Source organism: Amphiura filiformis, chromosome 2, assembly GCF_039555335.1.
Source record: "Amphiura filiformis chromosome 2, Afil_fr2py, whole genome shotgun sequence".
Taxonomy (NCBI): domain Eukaryota; kingdom Metazoa; phylum Echinodermata; class Ophiuroidea; order Amphilepidida; family Amphiuridae; genus Amphiura; species Amphiura filiformis.
The window spans coordinates 39,552,065-39,567,225 of record NC_092629.1 but is presented as its reverse complement, the minus strand read 5'-3'; the positions used below and the strand labels follow the sequence as shown (position 1 = coordinate 39,567,225).

At 36.2% G+C, this 15,161-nt stretch overlaps 1 protein-coding gene across 1 annotated transcript; it reads left to right on the top strand.

The window, feature by feature from the left end:
• Positions 1-374: 374 nt before the first annotated feature.
• LOC140136004 (uncharacterized) lies at positions 375-3,614 on the top strand. The gene is given in 3 exon segments (XM_072157714.1): positions 375-860; positions 863-2,044; positions 2,047-3,614. Coding segments are annotated over 3 exon segments (3,213 nt in total). The 5' UTR covers positions 375-397.
• Positions 3,615-15,161: the final 11,547 nt, after the last annotated feature.

The following is a 15,161-nucleotide window of genomic DNA, read 5'->3' as shown; positions in this document are numbered from 1 at the left end:
GTGGGTAGTAGATCTCATAACAAACATGACACTGTATGTATATAGAATCCCAGATCATCCCATAGGTGCAAGGGATGTACAATTGCCCAACTACATTCAAGAGAATCAAGCAGTCCTGGCTTTGATCAATGACCCAAACAAAAAACAAGAGGGATATAGTGACAATTTATGCTTCTTCAGATGCTTGGCTCTTCATCGGAATTGTCATCGGAAGGGATTGGAGACATTAACGAAGAAGTTATATCATGAGTACACACAAGAACCAGTCAAGAAGTTCAAAGGGGTGAGACTCTCAGAGCTGAGCACATTGGAAGAGCTTTTCAAAGTCAATATTATTGTTTATGAGCTTATTGAATCACGCTCTGATGGTGATGCTGACGCTTTTGAGGACGAGTTTATGATGGGAGACTATGGAGATGATGTAAACGAAGCAGCAGATAGTGTCGTTATGATAGAGAAGGATCGTGAAGGAGAGATACAAGAGGAAGATGTAGAGAAAGGTAATGGTAAAGCAACCAAGTCATACTATCATGATATGAAAAATGATAGATGTGGATCTCTGAATGTAGTAGCCCGACTGGTGCAGCGTAGTGTTAACAAGTATGATAGTACTATGTATATCAACAAATATGAAAACCACTTCAGTTACATAACAAATCTTGCCCAGTACAGCAAATCCTTCAAATGTAAGAAATGTCACAAATTGTGGAAGTCAGGATGGCAATTGACTCGCCACGAGGCTACGTGTGACGCAAATGGAACAAGACATATCTACCCAGGAGGATATTACATTAGCCCACCTACAATCTTTGCACTGCTTGAGGATGAAGGTTTCAGTATTCCAGAGCACATGAAGTTCTTTCCTACAGAGCTGTATATGACTTCGAGTGTTTCTTAGACAAGTCTACTGCTTCACAGACATCAGAGAAACTGACATGGGAAGCCCAACATGTTCCAGTCAGCGTATCTGTATGCAGCAACATTCCTAACTTTGAGGTGCCAAAATGCTTTGTATCCGATGGTAATTCTCAGGAGTTGGTCAACCAAATGATGAATTATTTGCTAGATATAAGCCAGCATAGCACAGCTTTGTTGCATGAATTGTACCAACCCATTTTCAAAGAATTAGATAGAAGAATAGAAGCACTGACTCCAAGGGAAGATACTTCAAAACCTGACAATGGTATAAAGCAACGCAAACATTTTGTCAAACTGAAAACTCGCTTGGAAAGTTACATAACTGAACTCCCGGTGATAGGGTTCAACAGCGGAAAGTATGACATCAATGTCATCAAACCATACATATATAGCTTCCTTCAGAACAATGACAAGATTCAATTCATTGTGAAACGAAACCATAATCATATGTGTATCAAGACCAACTGTTTCAAGTTTCTGGATGTTACGAACTATCTAGCTCCAGGCTCCAGCTACGATAAGTTCCTGAAGGCTTATAACTGTCAACTCCAGAAGGGGATATTTCCTTATGAATGGTTGGATTCGATAGAAAAGTTAGATACAACACAGCTACCACCGAAAGATGCATTCTTTAGTCGACTCAAAGGTACGAATATATCAGATGATGACTACCAATACTGTCAGCAAGTTTGGAAAGAGAATGGTATGGTTACCATGCACGATTTTCTGGTGTGGTACAACAATCTAGACGTAGAACCTTTCATTGAAGCACTTGACAAAATGGATTCTTTCTATAGGGAGAGAGGTATAGATACCTTTAAGGATGGGATGTCAGTTCCAGGCCTAACAATGAAGTACCTATTTAAGACGAGTCCTGAAGCCACATTCACCTTGTTTGATGAGACTAACAAAGACCTTCACCAGCTCTTTAAAGAAAAAAACCTAGTAGGCGGCCCGTCGATCATCTTTCACAGGTATCATGAAATTGAAAAAACACAGATTCGTGGTGGCAAGTTGTGTAAGAAGATAGTGGGCTATGATGCTAACGCATTATATCTTTGGGCCATTACACAAGACATGCCGACAGGAATGTATATCAGAAGACGTCAGGAAACTGGGTTCAAGCGAGAACAACACACAAAATTTCAATGGTAGCTCAAGAATGGTTGAGATGGGAGGCATACACTCGAGGAATCAACATTAGACACAATGGCAACAACACTGAAAAGCGAATCGGGCCACGTATGCTTCCAGTTGATGGCTTTTGTACTGAGACCAACCAAGTCTTCGAAATGCAAGGATGTAGATTTCATGGGCACAAGTGTGCAATGAATCCTCAACATGAAACACCAGAAATGAAGGAACGTTACAAGAGGACCTTGGAGAAGAAACAGTATATAGAAAATGAGGGATATGATTTTGTGGAGATGTGGGAATGTGAATTTACCAGACTAAAAAGATCCAACAAAGAGCTACAAGCTTTTGTCCACTCTGTTAGACCACCTCTCTATAAGAAAACCACTCTGACTCAAGATGAAATCATACAGGGGGTTCTTCAAGACAAGTTATTTGGATGTATTGAATGCGACATTCGTGTGCCAGAACGTCTCAAACCGTATTTTGAAGAAATGCCACCTATCTTCAAAAATGTTGACATCTCCATGAGTGACATAGGTCCCTTCATGGCAAAGTTTGCAGAAGACAACAACATCATGTCTACTCCAAGAAGAAGTTTAATTGGAAGCATGTTTGGAGAAAAGATCCTGCTTTCAACTCCTCTCTTGAAGTGGTATCTTCAGCATGGTTTAGAGGTTACACAAATATATCAGGTGATTGAATATTTGCCAAAGGCCTGTTTCAAAGAGTTTGGCAATGTTGTATCAGAAGCCCGCAGAGCTGGGGACATGAATTCTTCCAAAACAATAATTGCTGACACCATGAAACTTATCGGCAACTCTTCTTATGGAAAGACTATCACCAATAAGGAGAGACACACAAATGTCAAAATTGCAGACACTATAGAGGCCAGGAAAAGAATCAATGAACATCTCTTCCGTGATATCAATGAAATTACTGGTGATTGTCATGAGGTGATCATGGCAAAAAAATACATCAAGGAAGACTTACCAATTCAAATAGGATTCTTTGTGTATCAATATGCAAAGCTACGCATGCTACAATTTTATTTTGACTTCTTAGATAAATACATTGATCGATCAGACTACCAATACATAGAAATGGACACAGACTCCGCATATATAGCTATTTCTGCAGAACACCTTGATGATCTTGTGAAAGATGACCTTAAAGACCGGTTTCAACACGACAAGCCAAACTGGATTCCCAGGACTGATACTGAAGAACACAGACATTACGATAAGCGAACCCCTGGTCTTTTTAAAGTGGAGTGGGAAGGAGACGGTATGATCGCCCTCTGTAGCAAAACATATTATTGTTTTGGGCCTAAAGATAAATTCAGTTGCAAAGGTGTAAACAAAAATAATAACATCATTAACAAAGATCTCTATCTTCAGGTATTGACAGAGAAGAAGGCGCAAAGTGGTGTTAATCGTGGTTTCAGAGTGAAAGATAACAGTATCTTCACATACACCCAAACAAGAGATGCTTTCACCTTCTTCTACCCAAAGCGAAAAGTCCTAGAAGATGGGGTGTCTACAACATATTTAGACATATGATGAAATGAAAACTAACTTTTATAATTTTTAAATCTGTAGGCCTAATACTTATAATTAAATGTAAATGTATACTATATCAAATGTTGTACATTTTAAAAGAGAAAAATAATCTGTTAATAAAATCAATGAAAATCTCAAGTAGCTGGGTAGAATGAGCAAATGCGCCGTCTGCAACCTAAAATGTGTTAAGCCGCGTACTTAGTGCTTAAAAAAGCGTTACGCCGTCAAAATGTGTTGTGTAGTATCAGTAGTTGTCGAAAAGCGTTGTGCGGCGTTTGTAGTGAGTTCAAAAGCGTTACGCAGCGTCGATAGTGCGTTCAAAAGCGTTACACAGCGTTTGCAGTGCGTTCAAAAGCGTTACGCAGCGTTGATAATGCGTTCAAAAAGCGTTACGCAGCGTCGATAATGCATTCAAAAGCGTTACGCAGCGTCGATAGTGCGTTCAAAAACATTGCACCATATTATAAATAGTCCATCAAAATGGGTTTTATCATCGCTTGAATCATGAGTTAATTTATGCTAATGTCAGTCCATCTTCTCGTCATTTGTGCACAAACCATCAAAGGGTCAACATGAATGTTCTTGCTGCTAAACCTCACCAGTGTTCCCTGTGTGATAGAGGGTTCACTCGCCAATATGATCTTAGGCGACATGAGAAAAATGTACATCATGAAGAAGAGTCTGACCAAGAGGAAGGTGATTCAGAAGATGATGATATGGACTTGGATGATTCAAAAGTAAATGACAACAACGAATCCAAAGATTCTGAAGTAGATAATTCTGAATCTGAGGAGGAGTCATCGGATGAAGAGACAAGCGATGAGCTGGAAGATAATAGTGCATATCAAGAATGGTATGCACAAGCCATGGAAGCCACTGTAGAGATGAGAGCTGAAAAATATGAAAAGTACATTGCCGAGGGATTGGACCAAGAGCAGGCCAGTGAGAAAGCCTACACGAAGACCTTGTGGTCTGTTAAACGTATCTTTCTAAAACATTTTACCACATTTTTATGGAGTTATGCCCATTTGAAAGATGATGACCTGTATCAAGAACTCACAGAAGAGCTTGAAGACAAACTGGACAAAGGCGTGGATATTAACAAAGCTATCAAAAGAGTGGTGGCTAAATATCAAGCCAAATTCGATGGTCTATTCCTGTACGATGAAGATGCTGATGAAGGAATGGAAGCTGATGATGAAGACAGCATTTAAATAGGAACTAAACTTTGCTTTACCAACACCAAAACGTTTTAAGTGTTAAAACACATAAAACAACTGTAAATGATGTTAATATCACTTTCAGTTTCAACCATTTCAAGCCAAAACAATGGGGAGAGTTAACACAAACCATTTAGAGTAATGTTCCGTTTCCAAAAGGGACTTAACATTTCAGGTCGCTTCCGATTGGATGCAAGTTATGATGTGTAAACATGAGAAATGTGCTTAAAATTATGATTTCAAAATGTAAAGTGACATTCATATAAAATAATTCGCAACCTGTATAATAGTATGATTAATATACTTATTAATTAAATGTATACTGTACAAGACATATCATGTAATGTTTACAAACAGCCTTTGAAAGTCTATAATAAAAGATTTTTAAAATACAGAACATATATTTCTACTTGTAATGTTACTTTATTTCTTGTGGTTTTGTTTGAGTTCTTTATGCTTAGAATAGGTATCGCTACAAAATATAGGTATATAACATTATAACTGCTAGTAACAATTTATTAAATAGCCCTCTTAAGGTTTTAACGACCAAACAAGATACCCGTAAGTTAGTATAAATACAACATAGGTTACAATACCCTACAGTACTTTACACACTAGTAACACCTCTTGAAATATCGGAAAATTTTATTTCACTTTAACCTACTGCAGTTGTTTTGGATTCTTAACAAAAACAAATATTTATACTGTTGTCCTTAACTACCATCCTATAAACAACCTGGTACTGCCCCTGATTTCCAACCCTTGCCCCTGCTGTTCCTGCTCTTGCCCCTGTATTTTCTGCTCGTGTCACTAACCACGCCCCCATAACCTTGAACAGTCCAATCAGAGGGCAGGATTTTGATGACTCACCCCTTGACCCATTGGGATTGTCCAATCAGAGGGCAGGATTTGTCCCATATCCAAGCATATCCAAATCTGCCCCTGAAACTTGCTCATTCACCCTCCTGGAAACCTCCATACCTATACTACTGATATGCACGCAATTCTTGGTTTTATGTTGGCGCAGTCGGCGCAGACGTAGTTCTGAATTCGATAGAGGGCTTATAGGTCTTGGTTTTATGTTGGCGCAGTCGGCGTAGACGTAGTTCTGAATTCGATATAGGGCTTTGAAAACAACATGCTTCTTAACAGGACATAGACACACTTGCGTGTAGGTCTTGGTTTTATGTTGGCGCAGTCGGCGCAGACGTAGTTCTCAATTCGATAGAGGGCTTATAGGTCTTGCTTTTATGTTGGCGCAGTCGGCGTAGACGTAGTTCTGAATTCGATATGGGGCTTTGAAAACAGCATGCTTCTTAACAGGACATAGACACACTTGCGTAAACACAATGCACGACTAAACATAATGTATGAGGGAATGCCTCGTTCTAACAAGAAAGCCCGACTGCGCGTTGGGACGAGATACCTTATTTTTTGTAGTATATTTAGAATCAATCGTATCAAATTTTTACTTGAGTTGTAAAAACCATAAAAAGAGTCTCAATCAGTCTCATTAATTTTTATGTATTTTGCTGTTTGTTGATATAAGAAAATATGTAATAGTAAGTGCAATGCATCGCAACAAGACCAAAGTCATATAATTTGGATTCTATTATTTTTTAGAATGTAGTTCAGCCATCAATTCGCGGGAGAATTTTCCCAATTTTAACTTGATAAAATGGACTTTACAATCCATACCCGATGACCCCCCCCCCCCTTTTTTTTTAGTTGCGGCTACCCAATGAACCCCTTTCTTTGGTTGCGGCTACCCATAACCCCTTTTTTCTATAATAGCATCATCTAAATGCAACTAAACAATGCAGAAACCTGTCCAATTTTGCTTCATTTTTTCACAATTATGCCGAAAGTTTCAAAATTTTGCTACATTTTGTCACAATTTTCTACCCGATGACCCTTTCTTTAAATCTTATACTCGATGACCCCTTTTTTATTTTGTTTGTACCCAATGACCCCCGTAGTTTTAAAAATAACGCTTTGTACCCGATATGCCCCTACTTCGCGACTCCGGTAGGCACATACCCGTCACTTCCAAAATTGAGTGCCCCTCCCCCCGAGGTTCAAGTTGGATATGGTATACAAATGTGACTCAAAGACAGAGATATACCATATACACAATTATTGTTTAATTCTTGATGGTTTATTGATAGTAATAACAAAATATACTTACAAAATTGGATGCAAATATAAGTGAGATGATTGTAGTCATACAGTTATAACAAGATTAGAATGTACACGAATTTGTTTGCCTTATTAAGAAATACAGAAAGGTGTACAATAGAGTTGATAATGGTAATCATGGCTATGTGTCATTCTTTTGAAAATATGCAAGCTTCATAAGCATGTAATTGTAGATTCCGCATGTTTTGAAGGTGATAATGATACTTTTTTGATAATTTTGGCTATGGAGCACGGGCCCAAAACGGGGAGGCTGTATATTGCACGTCCCACGGCTGGTACCAGAGGATGATTTAAGCACTTCCCAGCAAGTCTTGCGGTTAGCATAGCTGTGGGGTGAACATGACACCACTGCCCGCCCACTGCATACACACGTACACGTGCATGGTTAAATTTGAATTTGGACAGATATATTTACAATAAAAACACCTTCAAAAAGTTGGCCGATTTCACATTTTATGTTATCTTATCTACAGAAGGTGTGATTTATCCTTCGTGCATACATCACTTTACATCTGAAATCGACCAAGTAATAATGACACACGGACAATTCTTAAACAACATCTTTTGCACAGAGTTCAATGGGATTTGAAAAATATAGTGGCAGTTGAAACTCAGAGGATGATTTTAAAAGCACTTCCCAGCAAGTCTTGCGGTTAGCACAGCTGTGTGAGTGAACATGACACCACTGCCCGCCCACTGCATACACATGTGCATGGTTAAATTTGAATTTGGACAGATATATTTACAATAAAAACACCTTCAAAAAGTTGGTCGATTTCACATTTTATGTTATCTACAGAAGGTGTGAATTATCCTTCATGCATACATCACTTTAGATCTGAAATCGACCAAGTAATAATGACACACGGGCAATTCTAAAACAACATCTTTTGCACAGAGTTCAATGGGATTTGAAAAGTAAAGTGGCAGTTGAAACTCTAGTGATAACACTTTTACAATGCATCATGGGGCTTCCTTAAATCATCCTCTGGTTGAAACTCTAGTGATAACACTTTTACAGTGCATGATGGGGCTTCCTTAAATCATCCTCTGGGCTGGTACGTTCAATCTCAGCCCATTGTCATTTTGACAATTCAACAGGAAGGCCTGTTTCCATTGCTACATTCTTGATGTCTTATATTAAACGAAAGTACGATTGCCGGATTCCGAATGATATTGTTGATTGTAACACATAATAAGTTCTATGTTAAAGCTTTGTTTTACATTACCTAATTACAATTGGGTGAACAATGTGTTCGTATGTTTACTGCGCTCTGTACAAAATAGAAGAATAACATTACATAAAACCCTCCACCACTAAATACTTACAAATTAATACATGAAGACAATAATATTTAAACTGGACTACTTACTGCCTAACATTTTGTGTCTTGAGCTGTTTAAGGTGGTTATGCAGGCATTATAAAAGTGCTCTAAACAGATTAATTGAGTAGACCAAAGTAGGCCTACACTGATCAATATGCCTTTTCTTTGGAATCAATCGGACATAGGCCTACAGTTTTCAAAATACATCAATTTATATTTTCTTTGTATCGTATTGTCTTTATCAATAATCAATCAAGTCAATAAGCTAAAATGACTGGAGAAGCTCATTAACATATAATTTTTGCCAATATTTTGCTAAAAATCCATGCATAAATGTTCGGGGTACTTTTATTTTGCATAAATTTGCCCTGAAACTTGGTCAAAGTGTTTCTAATATGTTTTAATGTATTATATAGTGAAGGCCAAGTTCAATAATAAACAACCTGTTTTCCATCCGACTTATTCAAAACAAGGTGGAGGAAAGGGCATTTTATTTTTTAGAGCAGAATCGTGAATACCCATAATCATAGTTATTCTAGCATACACTATGTCTGCACAAAAGAGGAGAAATCTTTTTATTTGTTATACTGACATATAGGACCCCTATTCCTAAAGTGTTTCTAGTTTATTAGCAAGGCATATATTGTTTTGTTAAAATAACTGACTTTCACAAAATACAAATTTAATTGAAGAAACCTCAACAAAGGAAACAAAGAAGACGTGAAACATGTTAATTTTGTTTATTTGGCCTAACTTAAGGGCTATATGTTTTACATCCTACAGCATTATCGTTGCTCAACAATGTAAAAACGTTTTTGTAACATTCCTAAAACATTTTTGAAAACTTGGTACAAATCATTCTAAACAGAATGTTATTTTGGAGTTGCAAAAATATTTTGAAAAACATGTTTGTCCAAGTATTTACAATCACGTTTTTAAAAATTTTTCACGACCTTTATATAACGCGACATTTAAATGTTATTAAAATGTTTTACGTTCTTATAACATTCCAAAAACATTTTTGAAAACTTTGTACAAATCATTCTAAACATAATGTTATTTTGGAGTTGAAAAATTATTTTGAAAACGATGTTTGCTCCAAATATTTCGTTTTTATAAATATTTACAAATGAAGGTAGAATGTTTCTAGTAAATGGTTGAAATTTTAAACAGGGTCAGTCCATATCAAATCAACCAATTTCTGAAAAAGTTCCCAGGTGACCCTCTCAGATTTTGATGAAATTCCATCAGAATATTCTTTGTGGCCACAATGAACCCATACAAAATTTGGCTTCATAGGCCATGTCGTTTTTGAGAAATGGCCCTTTGAATTTTGGCCCGACCACCCCCCTTTTTGGCACTCGCGAGTGTCATTGGTGATTTTTACCAACTTTGGTGGCTCATAACTTCTTGTTCTGAACAGATATAAAGCCGCAATCTTGGATTCTAGCTAACCTTATGTCATATGTTCAGAATCTGGCTCTAAATTTCAGATATCTGCTTTCCTTTTAAAGTTATGAGCACCCAAAGTTGGTCATTTATTCAACCGCAAGTGTGATTTTGTCATTTTGGGGGTCCCCTGGTGTCAAAAATATGTGGTCATATGACTCAAATGTCATAGATACATTGTCTATAGGTACATATCTAAGCCCACAAGCAAGTTTGAGCAAATCAAACCATTAATGGAGGAATGGGCGGTATACGAAGTTGGGTTCGGGTGAAAATTTGCTGGAGACCCCCCTCTTTCAGACCAATGGTTGACCATGTTGACAGTTGAAACATGAATTGAAATTTACAGCCCTGAAACATACTTATGAGACCTACCTAGAAACAAAAAATCAGCTTTGGTACTCAACTCCATCATAGTTAGATGGCAGCTTGAAAATAGGGTGGAAAACCTACTATTTCTTGTCTAAGGGTGTTGAATTCAGCAACCATGACAACAAAATCAGCAAAATTTGACCAAGTTTTTTCACAAGTGTCATATGAAATTTGTTCTGGGTGTGTTTTAGAGGCTAATACACACATCTAGAGTGGTCTGTAATGTACGACCCAAAAATATGCACATATACTAAGTAAAATTGTGCATATTTTGTTGCCATGGTTGCCGAATTCAACACCCTTAAACAAGAAATAACAGGTTTTTCTCCCTATTTTCAAGAGCCATCTAACTATGATGGAGTTGAGTACCAAAGCTGAATTTTTGTTTCTAGGTAGGTCTCATAAGTATGTTTCAGATCTGTAAATTTCTATTCATGTTTGCTCCAAATATTTCGTTTTTATAAATATTTACAAATGAAGGTAAAATGTTTCTAGTAAATGGTTGAAATATTAAATGTTTTTGCTTCCTAAGACTATGTATTTATTATCAATATCATGCCTTATACTCTGTTTGACCAAACTTCCTATTCAATCATGAGATGGAAATTTGTTTTTTAAGATGTATCCGGGAGTTGTATAACACTTTCAATTTTCATTTCATCACGCTCTAAAACAAACGATTTCTTATGCATTATATTTGTTTTGTGATGAAAATCGTGATGTTTTATTTCATCACGCTCTAAACAATAATTATAGTTACATGCATTTTAAGAAAAAATCTTATTAAAACAGTATGTTGTTTAGAAAAAATGTAGAAAGTGATGATGATGATGATGATGATGATGATGATGATGATGATGATGATGATGATGATGATGATGATAACTAGTGCACCTGCGGCTGTGAGAGCCCAGATGCTGTGAGAGCACTGGCATGATAGCGATACTGTTTGACCCCAGATGACCTTTGAACTCGGATGACCTTGGTGCAATTTTTTTCATGCTCCCCTCAGTCATACAAAGGATTCCACCTATAAATTAAGGCAAATAGGGCAAAGTTGAAATTTAGCCCCTACATGACCTTTGACCTCGGTTTACCTCAATTTTATTTTGCGCATATATTACCCCTCGTATCAAGGATTGCACCCACCAAGTTTGAACCCGATAGGACAAAGTTTGAAATCCATGACCTTTGACCTTTGACCTCGGATGACCTCCATATAATGTTTTTCATGCTCCCCTCATACAAAGGTTTCGACCCACCAAGTCTGAGCCCGATCGGACAAAGTTTGAAATTTGACCCCTCCGTAATGACCTTTGACCTTGGTTGACCTCGATTTTATTTCTCGCATTATATTCCCTTCCTATCAAGGATTCCACCCACCAAGTTTGGGCCCGATCGGACAAAGTTTGAAATTTTGACCTGTGACCTTGACCTCCGATGACCTTCAAAACCACATGGCCAACATGCTTTTCCCGATACATATCTATATGCGAAATTTCAGCGCGATGCGTCGAAGCACGGCGAAACGCATAGCTGGACAGACAGATAGACAGACAGATAGATAGACAGACAGATAGAGACCGCTTATTATTTTATTAGTATAGATGTCTCCAAAAGTGTCCCGGGTTTTTTTTCTTGCCCTAAATCGTGCGTATATCTATAAAATAAGGCACTTCAATAATCAATAATCAGTCCCGCGACGGTCTCCGCTAACTAGCTACTAACTTGGGTTATGGGCGCTGATTTTCATGTTCACTGTCACTTACTCATCAGCGAAGTACGACCCTTTGTCAATCACCTTCAGTACCCCATTTCGGCATACTATATAAGAAACTCATCATGATGATCGAACAGAGAGTACTTTAAATGTAGCTTGTACCGTTTTCGTGTGGCATTCTTCAGAAGTGAGCGGTCCGTTTACCAAAATTTTCGGTCAAATCTCCATTCAATTAACACGGGAGTTGGCTAGCTATGCCTTGCCCTCACTCACTATTTTACCAAAGTACCAAATTTCTGAACATCTAACCTATAGCTGTAATTTTAGGTCATGTACTTTTAATATTGGCCGGTTAACCCTAACCCTACCACAATATACTGCCGGCCATTTTGAAAAAGTCCACTGAACCAATGTAGATACATTTTATGCAAAAAACCCGGCAAAAAAGCTTTCCGGATTCGGTTTCAGCACCCAAAATGGCTATAGAATCCACTCGTCTAATAAATGATTTGCAAAAAATGCTATCATTTGCCCAGGTACGGTATTGTGCAAAATTTTACTAAACAGCAGAGTAAAATCTTTCCCCTTAGGCCTACTCAACACCGGGTAATTTTACTCAATTCATGTGATGTTTGGTTTATAATGTGATTTTTGGTTTACATTGTGATATTTTGGTTTAAAATGTGATTTTTGATCAAAAAATTAGTTTTTGGTCTAAAATGTGCTTTTTGATCAATAATTTGATTTTTTTGTTGGTCAAAAATCATAAATGTGACTTTTGGTCAAAATTAATGTGATTTTTGGGTTGGAAGGTGTTTTTGGTCAAAAATGTGATTTTTTTTTGTATGTATGATTTGTTTTCCTTTTCTAAAACATCTTGTTTTAAAATTGGGAAACAAATGATAATGACGTAGATATTCATTTGTTTTATACACATTACCCACCTAAAAAATGCGGACAGTCCTATATTGCATAATATGTATTTCGATTGAACATCTGCATTTTGTACCATTCAAAGAACAGTAGTTTTAGCTAGTAGTAACTATACAGTTAATATTGATGAGAATTTCAATAATATGATATTGGAATTAAATTCATAGTCCCTCTTTAAAAATAAAACGTTATCAATTTCAGACAATTGAGGCCCGTTAAGGAAAGTTAAAAATGAGAAAGAATCCTCACTTTGCAGTTTTTTATGTTTCTTATTATTTTGTGATGATAAAAGTAAGGATATTTTAACACTTTAGAAATTTCTCGTTTGTTATGTTTCTTATTACTTTGTGAGGAAAAGTAAGGAATTTTTGTATTACTTTGGAAATTTTTCACTTGTTATCATCATGTTTTGTGATGACAACAGTGAGAATTATTTTCATCATTTCGCCAACTTCTCATTTGTTATGTTTAACGTTTCTTATTATTTTGTGAGGAAAAAGTGAGGATTTTTTATCACTTTGGAATGTTTTCATTTGTTATATTTCTTATTATTTTGTGATGAAAAAGTTGTTCATTACGACGCCAATTTTTCATTCATTTTTAAAATTATTTTGTGATGAGATACGTGAGGATTTCTATCACATTCGAAATATAATTAGATATGGCACGATTTGGGGGAGAAATTTTGGCACCTATTTTTTGGACATCATAATATATAATTCATCACTTTTTTCATCACTTTGAAAACAATATTACAAAATGCAATCAAACAATATCAAGACATGGAATAATAATATTAAATTTCTCAATCCATGGGCTTAAAGCAACATTGTACATTATACAGAAAATTTTAAAAAAATCCGAAGTAATTTCAAAATCTTTTTTCCATACAAAATAATGTGAAACGTAACAAATGAAAAATTTGCGAAGTGATGAAAAATCCTCACTTTTGTCATCACAAAATGATAGAAAACATTAAAAATCAAAAATATAAAAGTAGTAAAAATCCTCACTTTTTTTCACCAGAAAAATATAAGAAACATAGTAAATAAAAAATTTGCAAAGTTATGACAAAATTCTCACTTTTTCCTCACAAAATATTAAAAGACATAAAAATTCAAAATGTGCAAAGTGATGAAAAACTATCACTTTTCCTCACAAACTATAAATAAGAAACATAACAAATGAAAAAATTACAAAGTGATAAAAATCCTCACTTTTTCCTCAAAAAATATTAATAAGAAACATACCAAATGAAAATATTACAAAGTGATAAAAATTTCGGGTTGGTACAATTTGTGACCCTAACTTCTCACACCCGACTTTTCAACCTAAAAATTTCAGCCAATATGGTACATATTTTCTAATGATTTAAACAAAATATTTTTTTTTAATTCTCAAAAACACAACTTAACTAAATAACAAAAACTGATGCTAAACTTAAAATGTGTATCCATTATTTAAATTCAATCAATCCCGGAAATTAAGCATGTTATTAAAACCCTAAGCCACGATGGGTAGATTTGTTTTGATTACCCAGATCAGCTATAATGCGTATAATAAAGGCTACTGCATGGAGGTGAGGTTTATGACCAAGAAATGTAAATATTGACTTTCCCTCTGTGTGTGTCATCACATGAACAATTACGTAATCGTATTGACTTTTGTTGAACCATGGTTGAACTTGTTAAAAGGTCAGTGAACTCATCATCACTCCTGCCAGAGACCATTTTCTCGGGGTGCCCTGTGCAAGGCAACATGATTCAGCTTTGGCCCTTCAGATCTGTAACCTAACTTTTCCAAGCTGTCCCAAAAAATCTCTTTTCCCGTGAAAATTTGCTATCAATGCTAAAATGCGAAGGGGATCACCGCCGAGCCAGGGGCCAAAATTTCCACATCGCATCGTTCAACTAAAAACATTAATTACCAGGACAAATGCGCGCGAAAAAATTGCAATGAACAAAATAATCATGTGCCATAAAATCGTGCCAAAGCCCACCCCTATAGCCAAAGTCATCCTTAAAGAACTAATATCACTTTCAAAACATACTGAATCTTCAATTATTAGGGGGGCTGAAAAATATGTAGGGGGGTTATAAAATTTTGGAGTTCTGAATATAGGGGATTCAAAAGTTTTGGGTGTATGAAGAGGAGGTTAAAAGTTTTGTGCACTTAGAGGGGGGGGTAAAAACTTTAGCAACATTAGTCCTGAAGCAAAAAAATAAAGAATAGCCTGCAATATTTTCGTAAATGTTCCAGTATTAAAAACCAAAACAAAAGTTCATTCCAGATAAGGGTATTTATTTGATACAGTTAACATAATTTAAC